At 36.7% G+C, this 13,665-nt stretch overlaps 2 protein-coding genes across 8 annotated transcripts in view; both read left to right on the forward strand.

Annotated features, from left to right (window-relative positions):
- On the forward strand, positions 525-9,855 carry LOC107645624. Of its 2 annotated transcripts, none has more exons than XM_021103867.1 (26): positions 525-806; positions 926-1,285; positions 2,155-2,311; positions 2,524-2,679; positions 2,862-3,526; positions 3,700-3,821; positions 3,904-3,995; positions 4,159-4,390; positions 4,510-4,564; positions 5,134-5,282; positions 5,377-5,447; positions 5,547-5,711; positions 5,804-5,875; positions 6,416-6,517; positions 6,607-6,696; positions 7,052-7,127; positions 7,230-7,326; positions 7,492-7,561; positions 7,808-7,987; positions 8,090-8,212; positions 8,294-8,377; positions 8,463-8,647; positions 8,847-8,985; positions 9,085-9,144; positions 9,272-9,376; positions 9,488-9,601. In XM_021103867.1, the coding sequence occupies exons 2-26, from the start codon at positions 1,194-1,196 to the stop codon at positions 9,599-9,601; spliced, it is 3,453 nt and encodes a 1,150-aa protein (XP_020959526.1). In that variant the 5' UTR covers positions 525-806; positions 926-1,193. The 2 variants fall into 2 exon arrangements, with proteins under 2 accessions (XP_020959526.1, XP_016205186.1); XM_016349700.2 differs by having other exon boundaries at positions 526-806; positions 2,195-2,311; positions 9,488-9,855.
- The window catches only part of LOC107645626 (thiamine pyrophosphokinase 1), a 4,790-nt gene continuing 1,574 nt past the window's right edge, over positions 10,450-13,665 (forward strand). For 4 of the 6 annotated variants that reach the window (XR_002348270.1, XR_002348271.1, XM_021103869.1 and 1 more), the window contains exons 1-5: positions 10,450-11,397; positions 11,469-11,565; positions 12,073-12,145; positions 12,258-12,362; positions 12,484-12,733. Coding sequence is in view for 4 of the 6 variants with exons in the window: in XM_021103869.1 (XP_020959528.1) it covers positions 11,268-11,397; positions 11,469-11,565; positions 12,073-12,145; positions 12,258-12,362; positions 12,484-12,733 (655 nt within the window). In the remaining 2 variants the exon portion in view is untranslated. Of the gene's footprint in view, positions 11,398-11,468; positions 11,566-12,072; positions 12,146-12,257; positions 12,363-12,483; positions 12,734-13,073; positions 13,422-13,665 lie in introns of those variants that run through there. The other 2 variants (XM_016349701.2, XM_021103871.1) reach the window with 2 other exon arrangements.

Here is a 13,665-nt window from a genome sequence, read left to right on the forward strand (position 1 = left end):
ATTTTTTATTTTTCACTAAATTTTTTAACTGTTTATTTGCTAATGATGTGCTACTATCCTTCCAGGTTTCCACACAACCCTCCAACAAACTCACTAACACAACCTACTACTTCCTGTTCTTGGATATTTCTTTTATTTATTTTATTTATTTATTTCTCTTCTGCTCATTGCTTCACATTCACAAACAACCCTTTCCTACTTGACCTCTCAATTATTTTAATTAACCAGTGCGAGCAAATAAATAAAGAAAAATAATAAAACTAATATTTTTAATGTAACAAATAAGAATTAACTAATGTTAATTTAAATATAAGACAAAAGAAAGTATTAATCAGTTAAATGTTTTTTTTGTAGTCTTGTATTATTAGTCAATAGCAATAGCAATAAAATATTAAAGTATAGTAGTGAGAATTATCCATTATAATAATATTTAATATATCATCATTATTATTGAATTTGTAATAATTCAACTTCTTTACGTGATTTATTATTATGATGATGATTTTCAATTTTTCTACGTATAAAATCAAGAACACAAAGCTTGATAAGGGGATCTGCTACAATTATTCAGAAACAGAGTCACAAACCTCTTTCGTTCTTTCTCTCTCCGATTCTCTTTTCATTCGGCGAACTCTGTTCGGATCAGAGAAACCAACAGAAGGGAATCTCCGACAGCCGCCGTCACCGTCACCGTCACCGTCACCGTCGTAATCATGGTCGAAACCAGACGCAGCTCTTCCGTCTCGTCTTCTTCCTCCAAGCGCTCTCTTCCTTCGCCTTCTTCTCCCAACGCTAAACGATCAAAGGTACCGTCTTTACTGAATTTCCCGCGACCCCGCAATTCGATTTCAACGTAAACTCCTTCATCTCTCAAATGGGTATCTGAATTTCGGTGAAATTCACGACCTTGTTATGAAACTTCTAGGTGACCCAGGACGCCGCATCAGCTGTTCTTCCCTCTGAGGAGATTCTCGATGCTGCCAACGAATCTGGAGATGGATCTGGTGACTCGGACCTACGTTCCTCTGATCTGCAAGATACGAGTTCGTTGAAGGAGGTTGTGAACGTTTGCGATGCAGACAAGTCTCCTTCTCCGCCCGTTGAAGAGGTGGTCATGGCCTTGCCGGAGTCTTTGGACGCCAAAGAAGCCGACAAGACCGAGGTGGCTGGCGCCGCCGCCGCCGCCGCCGTAGATGAGCTTCCTCGTTCAAAGAAACGCTCCGCTAATTCTGCCATGGCAGGACCGAAGGTCACTTGGGGGATGCTTATCTCTCAGTGCTCAGAGGTTTATGCTTTGTTTCACTCGCTGCATGTTCTTGATTCTTTAGTTCATTCTTTTTGCATGTTCTTAATCCGATAGTTTTTTTAGTTTCAGCATCTATATGCTCTTGATTGTATTGTTTTGTCTCACTGTTTGCATGTTCTTAGTTTGATCTTTGGCATCTTAGGACTTCCGTAGCGAGTAGTGTGTTTGTGTCATCTTTGGTGGGTGTGCTAATAGAGTGATTGAGGTCCTTAAGAGGATGGGAGGTGAAAGAAAGCTAAAGGTCAAAATGCTGCTTATGCCAGCCTGAGAATTCTTGTGTGTTAGCTGAAGGAAGAGTCAACACTCAGTTGTACTCAGTTGTCTGCAATGAAGCAATTTTTGTGTTAGGACTAACATCCTTTGACCAGAATGGATGTTGTACTCAGTCATATGCTTACAGTGCTCATGTTAGTACAAAGTATTGTGGTTTGCAGATGTTGCCTTGTTAGAAAAGTGACATTTGCCTTCTTTTTAGTCTGGTGACAGCTGTGGGATGAATGATCATGAAGCTAACTGCATTGTTTGGCAATTTCAGCCCAGTTCCTCCCTTAGGGCACTTCGATATCATGGGGTGTGGATGCCCCTATTCTATATGTGCATTCATTCATATTATATGTACTTGCCATCGCTGTTATTTCCAATTTCCAGTTAGAATTGAATGTCAAAAGTTAAGGGGTTTGATCTCTCTCTCTCTCTCTCTCTCTCTCTCTCATACACATACACACACAAAGACACATACTTGGGGGTATCTTCTGTTTGTTACTGGCTTGAAATGAACGCAACTGGGATGTGGACTTTGGTTCTGTCTTCTTATTAGAGTTCTGCTATTCCTTGTTGTACTGTTGTAGGTTTGGAATTAATCTTCTTTTGTTACTCATGGTTCTTCAGAATCCTCATCTCACCTTGTGTGAACCTCTGTTCACTGTGGGTCAAGGCCGTCAGTGCCATTTGTGGCTTAAAGATCCAGCTGTTAGTAATGTTTTGTGCAAGTTGAGCCACATTGAGGTATAATTTCCTGTCATTTGTACAGCTTTGTTGTGGAAAAGAATCCATCTCCAACTGAAAAAGTATATTTTAGATATTGGGTGACATGTATTAAAAAGAATGAATATTTTTTATGGATTGACAGGTTTGAAAATTTCTGAACTGAAGAAGTTATATTGTTGTTGTTGTTGTTGTTGTTATTACTGACCTCTATTGTGATTTTATCTGCATAGCATGGAGGTTCATCTTTTGCATTACTAGAAATCACAGGGAGTAAAGGTACTGTTCAAGTTAATGGCAAGATGTATCGAAAGAATGCCCGAGTGGTTTTGAGCGGAGGTGATGAGGTGGTCTTCAACATTTATGGCAAGCATGCTTATGTAATATATGTATCCTTTCCCATGTTTCAAGCATCATTGTGCCATACTTGGAAAAAATGATCCCTTTAACCTTTTAGTTCTTGTTATCTCCTTCCTTTTGTGCTTGTTTTTGTGTTGACTTCACGAGGAAACCTGTTCAATATAGACTGTTTTATGTGGATATTTGTTGGGCACCTTAGTGTTGAATTTAGATATGTCAGCAGCTCACCAATATTAATGCTACTACTGGTGTGCCTTCTCTAAGTATTTTAGAAGCCCAAAGTGATCTAATAAGAGGAATGCAGATTGAAGCTAGATCTAGTGACCCTTCAACTGTTGATGGAGCATCGATGTTGGCCTCTTTGTCTAATGTTCACAAAGATATATCACTCATCACACCTTCTGGTAAAACTTGCAATAATGTCCAACAAACTGCTGGGGTTTCATCACTATCTCCTGGCAATGAGGATGGCATTCCAGATAATACAGTGAAGGATGGTACCAGCATTAATGAACCAGCAGGAGTTTTTTCCGCTGAGAAAACTGTTCCTGCATCCTCTACAACTGTTGAGAAAAATTCTAATGTTGATAGCATGGCAAGTTCTACTCTGAATGCAGATGTTGGGAAGACAAGTGGGGGTAGTGATCAATTACGACCATTGCTGCGGATGTTTGCTGGCCCTTGTCCTGAATTAGATAATATTTACAAGATATCTGAAGAGAAAAGTGAGTTAAGAGAACTACTTCTTAAGTATATTGATTCCCCGACAGTATTGGCATCTTCTAAGCAGCAAGCACTTAAGGACAGTTTGAAACAAGGAATTCTTAGTCATGAAGATATTGATGTGTCTTTTGAAACTTTCCCATATTATCTAAGGTGCAAACAATTTCTATTTTGCAATTAATTAGTCTCTAATTTGATTGGACCTTAACTAAAAGGTACCTCTATTTTGTTTATAATTAGATTACATATAAGCTGCTGATACATTACTATTCTTTCTGGATTGAAGTTCTATTTGGGACTGATTATGAGGTTTTCTATTGTTTCAGTGATACGACAAAGAATGTTTTGATTGCTTCTACTTATATGCATCTGAAAAGCAAAGGCTTTGGAAAATATGCTTCAAACCTCTCTTCAGTGTCCCCACGGATATTATTATCTGGTCCAGCAGGTAGTCTGTCATACTTATTTATACTTATGTTTTCCCTTTTAAGTAATGAAGAGTGATTTAGTTCTATATGATTCTTGTGCAGGCTCTGAAATATACCAGGAAACTTTGTCCAAGGCACTTGCTAAGCATTTTTCTGCCAGCATACTAATTGTGGATTCTCTTTTGCTATCTAGTGTATGTTTTGACTATATAGATGTTCTCTAGGATAATTTTATGACTCTTCCATGCTTCATTATCTTTCCTGAATTTTTCTTGGTTCTCCTCAGATGGTTTCTTACTGAATTGCATTAAAGTGCATTAATAATAATTGTTTCCAATAACAATTTGTTCTTCCCAGGGCACATCATTAACAGAAGTGCACAATGCTAAAGAAAGTGCAAAGCCTGAAAGAACACCTGCAGTTGCTAAGAGAAGTACTCAGGTTTCCACATCACAGCACAAGAAATCAGTCTCTAAACTAGTCTCTAGTGTTGATGGTCAAATTATTGGTGGATCCACATTCTGTTCTCCAGGGTGGGTGAAGCTAGAGACTAATGTCAGCTCATCAAAAGCTACTATTCTTAAAAATGGTATGCTGTTATTTCCACGCAACCGAGTACTATCTGCAGCATGACATCTTATCATTTCATTCAATTTCATATGAAGAATTTTAAAATATTTAATGTATTCATTCTTATATATATTGCAGGTGATCGAGTAAAATTTATTGGTCACATTCATTCACCCTCATCGCCACAAACTAGGTAATTTGTGTAATGGAAGAATTATTATAATATTTTCCCTCTTTTTCTTTGTGTAGGAGGGAAATACTCATGAACTAGAAGCTCATCTTTGGCAGCATTTTAATAGTTTTTTTTTTCAAATTCACTGTCAATTTTTTTCTTTTTTCAATTCAGAGGTTTAGATTTTACCTTTCTCTATCTCCCTGTGTATTTTGCTTGTAGCTTAGTGGATGTAATGTACTTTGTGAAAGAATTGTGTTTATGGCTTCTTTCTTGTGCTCCGGCCATGGATATGTTTCATGCTTTCATTGTAGTTTCCATTTATGCTTTGCAGAGAGACTAGTCAGCTTTGCTACAATATTCATTTTTGTTTCCATATCTTATGCAGTTTTCTGTTTACATTGCTAATGAAACTTCTATTTGTGTCAATTCCCTATATTCTAAAAGAAATTTTGCTATGCAATAATGTATATATATGCCTTGAGGGAGAACGGGGAAAAAAAGGAAAAAACTTCTAAGAACTTGTGTAAATATGTTCTAGTTAAGTACTAAACTAAGAATTCTTTTATATACTTTCACTATATTTGCAGAGGGCCAAGCCATGGCTCCCGTGGCAGAATTCTCCTCGCATTTGAAGATAATGGGTCTTCAAAAATTGGGGTTAGGTTCGATAGATCAATTCCAGATGGCAATGATCTTGGAGGCCTTTGTGAAGGCGATCGCGGATACTTTTGTTCCGGTGATTCTCTCTGTCTGTTTGGTGTTTCTTTGGCAAGTATTGTCATTTTCATGCTATATTTGTGTTTAAAATTCATTGATGATTTATATTGCAGCTAATCAGTTACTGCGGGATGGTTCTGGAGGAGATGACTTTGACAAGATCGCAGTTAATGATGTTTTTGAGGTGGCCTTACTGCTACATTTTCCAATAATTGTCTTGGCTCTTACCTGAGATTGTAAGACGTTAGCATCCTTCACTGATTTTTTTTAATTGTGTGTATAGGTTGTCTCCAATCAGAGTAAAAGTGCTGCACTAGTTGTTTTCATTAAAGATGTTGAGAAGGCGATCATTGGTAATTCAGACATTTTGAAGAGTAAACTTGAAAGCTTACCACAAAATGTTGTTGTAATTGGCTCACATACTCAGCTCGATAGTCGAAAGGACAAGGTGCTGTTTGATTATTGTATTATGTTAGCTAACTTATGAGTTTTGAGAATATATTTCTTCTGACTTTGATGGCTCAATCTTTATGTTTCCAGACCACACATGCTGGCATTCTGTTAACAAAGCTTGGGGGCAATCCAGCAGCATTACTTGATCTTTCTTTCCCGGTAAAATAATATTAGCCTTTCCTTGATGTATCTTGATTCACGTAGTCCTGATATGGAAATGATAAAATACTCACACTACTTTATATGCACTATTATTTGGTGTCATTGGTGTGACAAATTAAACCACAATTAATTGCTTTGTTTGGTTAATGGTTGGTTTTCTTGAGCTTTGGCATGATTAAAAAATGCAACATTTGGTTGAGTGAGTGGCTAAAATGTAGCCTAATCCACTAAATTAGGCTTAATTTTGGCTACTAACTACTTAAAGGTACTGATAAGTGATGACCTTACAGGAAATACCTTAGTGAAAACAAAGTGTGCAATGCTATTTTATGGTAAACATGGTTTCTTTTGTGTGGTTTATTTCTATATTTGCTTTCATGTTGGAAAGTTTTGTTAGGAGGATTTCTTGTCTTCCTTTCTCTTTGTAAACAAGATTTTATGTGTAGCCATAGGCCACAGCGGTGCTGGTCCTACATTGTTGCAGCACAAAGGATTACTTACTAATGTACTACAATGTTACCACGTGTCCTTGTTTAGGATAAGTTCACTAGATTGCTTGATAGGAGCAAAGAAAGTCCCAAAGCAGTAAAGCAACTTACTCGCCTTTTTCCGAATAGGGTGCCAATACAACTTCCTGAGGTATCACTTGTTAGATGAATTTAATTGTGCAATTTATATTGTTGCTATTTACATTTCACGGATTCAATTTTATTTCCAAACTTGTACAGGATGAGCTTTTGCTTTCTGATTGGAAGCAGCAGTTGGAACGAGATATTGAGACTATGAAGGCTCAATCCAATACTGTCAGCATTCGAACAGTGAGTCTCGTGATGATATGTTATGATAATTTTTGCATCATCTACATCTGTTTTGCTTTTTTTTTTTTCCATCTGCATGTAGGATCAACATTTTTCTCTCATTAGTCATCTTAAAAGTTTATTATGAGGCATTTCTTCCTTTTTTACCCATCTTGGTCATTAATAGCTTGTACTTTTGGGTTTTGTAAATTTCTAATTCTTAATATGGCATAGAATTGCTGTTAAATAATTGAACTTTCTCTGCAAAAAATAAAATGATCTACTTGACGATGGTTTCTCAGACACCATGATAGTTTTATTGTCTTGCAATGGTATTTCTATTTGACAAACATGTAAGATTCTTACGTGATTTCAGGTTCTCAACCGAATTGGACTGGAATGTCCTGAACTTGAGACACTCTGCATCAAAGATCAAGCTCTAACAGCAGAAAGTTAGTGTTTGTGAAGTTTGAATGAACTAATTATCCCACTATACATGGAAATATTGATATTTATGCGAGCTACCAATGATATCTCTTCCTTCTTTATACTAGGTGTGGAAAAAATCATTGGCTGGGCTATAAGTCACCATTTTATGCATTCGGCTGAGGGTTCTGTCAAAGACTCTAAGCTTGTGATATCTGCAGAAAGGTTGTTCTAATAATTTTTATATATCTCCCTCCTATTGACCCTAAGAAAATTAAGCAGTAAAACAAATAGAATTATGTGAACTTAAGTTCACCTGTAAACACTATTTTACATTTTATATGAACTTCAATTCATCTTGTAACACTTATTTTACATTTATTGGTTCAGCCTTAAGTATGGGCTGAACATTCTACAGGGCATTGAAGGCGAAAACAAGAATTCAAAGAAATCGCTGAAGGTAATCTAATCGCTGATTTTCATCTCGTTTGTTGTCCCTGTTACTGTTTGAATCAAATCTTCAGCACCGCCTACTGTAATTGAATTTTGCATCGTAGCCTCGTAAACATGTTGCCTTGTAAACAAATTTTTTAAATGAAACTTCAAGTACTTGTTTCGATGGTGGTTCTTTACTGAAATATATGGGGACTATTCTTCAATTCTTAATATTTATTGTTGTTTTTTTTCCCCCTCCCCATTTTGCTAGGATGTGGTTACTGAGAATGAATTTGAGAAAAAACTGCTTGCTGATGTGATTCCTCCAAGTGATATTGGGGTCACTTTTGATGATATTGGGGCTTTAGAAAATGTGAAGGACACCTTGAAGGAGTTGGTCATGCTTCCTCTACAGAGACCTGAACTCTTTAGCAAAGGACAGTTGGCTAAGGTGGGGACTTCCTTTTCTGTCAATATTACACTTGTATGTCATCCATTTTCAAGCAGATTTTGACCTGTATTATAGCATCTCATTGCAATTACTTTGGTGTAGCCCTGCAAGGGAATACTGCTCTTTGGGCCCCCTGGTACTGGAAAGACAATGCTTGCGAAGGCTGTAGCAACCGAGGCTGGAGCCAACTTTATTAACATTTCAATGTCTAGCATTACTTCAAAGGTTTTAATGTTTTGAAATGGGAATTCTTTTTGTTGTATTTTTCTATTTTGTGCTGTGGTGACATGGAGTTTTTTTTTCCAGTGGTTTGGGGAAGGAGAAAAATATGTCAAAGCTGTCTTTTCTCTAGCCAGCAAGATTGCCCCAAGTGTTATTTTTGTCGATGAGGTTAGCATCGCATTTATGTGTATTCCTTTTCTGTTATCTTTTTCTGTATTTTTTTCCTGGTTTAATCTTTTTTTATGTGTGTCAGGTCGACAGTATGTTAGGAAGACGTGAAACTCCTGGCGAACATGAGACTATGCGTAAAATGAAGAATGAGTTCATGATGAATTGGGATGGCCTGCGAACAAAAGATAAAGAGCGTGTACTTGTTCTCGCTGCTACAAATAGGCCCTTTGATCTTGATGAGGCTGTTATTAGGAGGCTTCCAAGAAGGTAAACATACTATTTTAATATCCTATTCTAAGTGCTAACTTCAGCCATTGGCTCAAATTTTCAATGGCTATGATTCATAGGGAACTTGGATCATCAACAACCAAAGTATATTTTGTCCCATTGAAGAAAAGCTCTTGTTATTCTATAAGATTTTACAGGTTGTGTACTAATTGCTGGTCTTTCATCTTCAAACATGCAGATTTATGGTTAATTTGCCAGATGCTCCAAACAGGGAAAAAATTCTGAGAGTCATCTTAGCAAAAGAAGATTTGGCACCGGATGTTCATTTGGAAGAAATAGCAAATATGACTGATGGATATTCGGGGAGTGACCTAAAGGTCTTCTCTTCTGCACTCATTCTCATTTGCTAGATAAGATAGTACCTGGTTCTGCTTGAAAGATTCTCATTTTCCTTGTGATTTCTGTTTTGGTTGCAGAATCTGTGTGTAACAGCAGCTTATTGCCCAATAAGAGAGATCTTGGAAAAGGAAAAAGAAGTAAGTCCATACATATACTACATTAACATTGTTTGAATTCTGTCTAATTCTTTTGAAATGAACAATAATCCTAGTTTGACTGCACCATGTCAAATTCAAAACTGTTAATTCATTAACATTGTTTCAGGAGAGAAGTGTAGCATTGGCCGAGAACAGACCCTTACCTGGATTATGTAGCAGTGCTGATGTCCGTTCCTTAAAGATGGATGATTTGAGATATGCACAAGAGCAGGTATGTTAAGACCTTTCACATATGAAGCAGCATTCCTTGTGAGGAACTCAGATCCAGTTACATATTTTTGCGGCCGACATTTCGTCTTAATCTATGTGGTCGTTGTTGCAGGTGTGTGCGAGCTTCTCGTCAGATTCGTTGAATATGAACGAGCTACTTCAATGGAACGACCTTTATGGAGAAGGTGGATCAAGGAGAACGAGATCTTTGAGCTATTTCATGTAAAGGCAGAGAAAGAAAGAAAATCTGCTTCTTCTCCTTAAGTGTATAGCATTTCTTGGTTAGACATTATTACTCTTCTATCACCCAAGTGGTGCCAACAAGATCAGCCACCACTGGGCACCTTTGTATCATAGGCTCATAGGTTTTCCCTTCTTTTATTTTACTCTCACCAAATTTTTCATAAAAATGGTAGTAGATTTGTTAAATATTCTCCGGCAATTAAGAAAAAGAAGCATAATTTTTTAGGGTCCTTATAAGTTATATCTCATATGATCAAATTGCTTTATTATGATATGATATTATTCTCTTCTCCCTTGTATATAATACCATTCCTTTTGTTTTAAAAAATTGAAATATTATTAAATTGTATGGCGTGGCGTGGCGTGGCATGTGATTTTCATTTTTCGCATGGCTATGAGGATATATATAGGAATGGGCTGGATCTATCAAATTTCATTGTAATATTGTAATAGTCCCAATAGCCTAGAGTTAAACCATCGCGATTCGATAACCATGGTTTACTTATTTCCCAACCGTTTATTAGGTGTTAGTTTTTTTTTCCCCATGGTGGCTAAGAATTAATTTGACACGGATCAGTTTGTTGTTAGCCAATATAAACGGGACTTGATTCATTAGGTGTTGGTTATTGCCCGAAGATAATTTAGGCATACTTGCTGTCAGTGGGCCCAAAAAACACTTTTCTATTTGTCAATTAAAATCCAAAAATGATTAAGGCTCCATCATCCTTTTCAATTGAGTTTAACCCTAAAACTCACCAAAGTTATGTATACTGTATTTTTTGTTGGTGTCTGAGTAACAAACATTTGCAGTGTGCTAAATAAGTGTTACATTTGCAGTCCAATTTCTCTGAACATCGTTAATCTTTCTGTGCAAGTCTTTTATCTTTTCTAAACACGAAGGACGGCTTCTTGTTGAATTAGAATAAAAGGTTTCAAGCTGTTTGTTTTGAAGATAACATCCCTATAACTATGATTCCAAGCCAGTAAAAAACCGCGTCAAATAGCAAAAAGCTCACATTTAAGGATGTTATTTTCAGGAATAGAGTCTGAGCAACCGAGTAACCAATTGGCTAGATTATCCAGAATCAAACACCACCCAAAACCTCCAACATTGTCCCTATCCCTGAAGCTTGCATCACGATCCACTTTGAATATATTTGAAGGTGGAAGTTGCCATGCACTCAAATTCCTTTGAGTAATTTGAAATTGAAAAAAAAATAATAATAATAACGATCCGAGTGTCAAATAAGATAAACCGCCTTTTTCTTGCTCCAAGGTTCACTTGCATTGAAAACTGCAGTGTTTCGATCCTTCTAAACCCATCAAATTTCAGCTGAAAAAAAAAATCATGATCCTTAAGCTGTTTGAAGGCTTTTTCTGAAATTTAAATTGCTATCTAAGAAAAATAAATTAGATCCAAGGCTTTTCCAAATTTGTGAAGTCTTTAGATAGAACCTAAGACAGTGATTAATAGTTTCTATTTCAAGTTGCATCATGTAAAAGGGAAAGGGTGGAATTGTAATTTGAGGCATGAGGAGCTGGGTAGTTGGTTGTTGACTGAGTGGCTCCCTTCATTTATTATTTGCATTCATATTCAAAAACGGAACGGAACAAAGCGGATGTGACGTTGGAATCCAAGTCAAGAAGCCATGGAGGTGATGCGTCACTGTTCAAGGTTCCTTCTTCCTCCCAACAGCAACGATACTCGTTGTATGAGGTACGCTCTTGTGGTCCTCAATCAACGTCTTCCTAGATTCGCTGCTCTCCTTTGGGACCACGGTAAGTAGATTCCTCCATCCATGATTCCATACATATTCTTCTTCTTCTTGACTTTGTTTTTGCTGGTACAGCGCAGGTGCGAGTGTGTGCTGATGGAGGTGCCAACAGGGTGTTTGATGAAATGCCTCTTCTCTTCCCTCTTCAACATCCTTCCCAAGTTCGCTCCAGGTCAGTTGGGCCCTATGGAGAATGTGCTCAGAAATCCATAATAGAGTCACCACAACGACCAAATTCATTATCTTCATGCATAAGTATACTAGATTATCCAGTATAAAAGATTGAAATATCATCGCAAACCTCTGTTTTTTATTATCTATTGCAATCTGCGGATTATTATCTAATTTTCAATCCATATATTTATATAATGATTTTTCAACCTTCCATATTTCTATATAGAAATAGAAAGAGATAGACTAGAAACAACATCTCTTATCTCACTGACACCAAAGAGCGGGATCTAAAATGAGTGAAATTTTGATTTGGGTGGAATATAATGAAATAGAGCCACTTTGAGGTTCCCTTTGAAATGAGGCATGGAACGGAGCCATTGCGAAGAAGTTCCGCGAGTTACGAAGGAAACTTCGAGCTCATATTGGTCATGGGTTGAGAACGGAAATTGCCCCCTTTCTATTCCTCTAATCTCTGCTCTAACTTGCTTGGTTCTTCTTGACACAGGTACAAGCCAGATGTAATCAAAGGCGACATGGATTCTATCAGGAAAGATGTCCTTCATTTCTATACAAACCTTGTATGCCATCTCTCATTATGCTTCATAGTTCATACCACATTACAATTTGTTTTATTTCATATTGTTCTATTTGCATCGTTTCAAAGCTCTTATGCTACTTTGCTTCCTGCAGGGGACAAAGATACTTGATGCTTCTCATGATCAGGATACTACCGATTTGCACAAATGTGTAGCATACTTACGTGACCTAACAACACCAAATACTGATGAATCAGCTGTAAGTTCTGTCCACTCGGTTAATTTCTTAATAGTTATAAAGAATTAAGTCTGCTATAGTATCAGAATTTGGTTGTAAAGAAATGATATCATGGGAAATTGTTTGATGGTTTTAATGGCAGTTGTGTATTCTTGTTGCTGGAGCTCTTGGTGGGAGATTTGACCATGAGATGGGAAATATCAATGTTCTCTGCCGATTCTCCAGCACACGAATTATCCTTCTATCTGATGATTGCCTTATTCAGCTTCTTCCAAAGAATCACCGCCATGAGATAGTTATTCAATCTTCCGTCGAGGGTCCGCATTGTGGACTTATTCCCATTGGGATGCCATCTGCAAGTTCTACCACCACCGGACTCCAGTGGGACCTCAGTAAGTAAATCATTGTTTAACAATAATGCTAATGGTTAATAATCTTAATATAATAATCATAAACCCTTAAACCTGTAAATGAGTGAGGAACTGCTTCATGTGGCTCTTTCATTGGGTGGAATGGTAGTCATTGCCAGTGATATTCCTCTGTCAAATTTGATTCCTATGTGATTTTTTAATCATAATCAGTGTACAAGATGGTCTCACTGTCCTGCATTCCTAATCTATAAAAAGTAAATAAAGCACTTATTGAAGAATTCATTTTCTTTTAATCACCCTGTTTCTGATATTGTTTTCCAGTGTAGTCTTACTAGTAAAATCTTATTTTGGCTATTTTCAGATGACACGGAGATGAAATTTGGAGGTTTAATAAGCACCTCAAATATTGTAAAAGGGGATATTGTAACAGTAGAGTCTGATTCAGATCTTCTTTGGACTATTTCTATCAAGAAACTGTAGCTTTTAGATGTTACAATGCATATTACTTTTGTATTTCTGATCTTCCACATCTATACGGACAGGTCATATTCTATTTAAAGGCCAGAGGTTCTGCTGGCTTTTTCTTATGTTTCATTCTTTACATTTTAATGTCAAATATGGGTGGGATGGAAGTCATTCGTTTTGGTTTGATGTGGAAAATTCTATTTACAAATAAAATAATGCCTTGAAGATCCAGGTTTCAAAGAAATCCCCTACATTCCTTGGCTTAGTTGTATATTTCATTGTTATCTATGAATGAAATTTTAGCAGAACAATATTAGAATCCAGAAACCGATGAGATTGTTGGCCTTAAATACACCGTAACCAAATTGGTAGGGAATCTGGATGTAATATTGTTTGAAAATATTAGGAATTCTGACTACCTTTTTAATTATCTTTTCAAATTTTAAATAATTTCTTTTATTTTTTTATCTTTTTAATATTTTCAAAAA

Source organism: Arachis ipaensis, chromosome B06 (genome assembly GCF_000816755.2).
Source record: "Arachis ipaensis cultivar K30076 chromosome B06, Araip1.1, whole genome shotgun sequence".
NCBI classification, from domain to species: domain Eukaryota; kingdom Viridiplantae; phylum Streptophyta; class Magnoliopsida; order Fabales; family Fabaceae; genus Arachis; species Arachis ipaensis.

Bases quoted from the DNA above. Each gene is read 5' to 3' on its own strand.
- LOC107645624 (XM_016349700.2), top strand. From the start codon at position 714: ATGGTCGAAACCAGACGCAGCTCTTCCGTCTCGTCTTCTTCCTCCAAG. The intron at 7,128-7,229 runs GTTAGTGTTTGT...TCTTTATACTAG, and splicing joins TCAAGCTCTAACAGCAGAAA to GTGTGGAAAAAATCATTGGC. The intron at 7,988-8,089 runs GTGGGGACTTCC...ACTTTGGTGTAG, and splicing joins GCAAAGGACAGTTGGCTAAG to CCCTGCAAGGGAATACTGCT.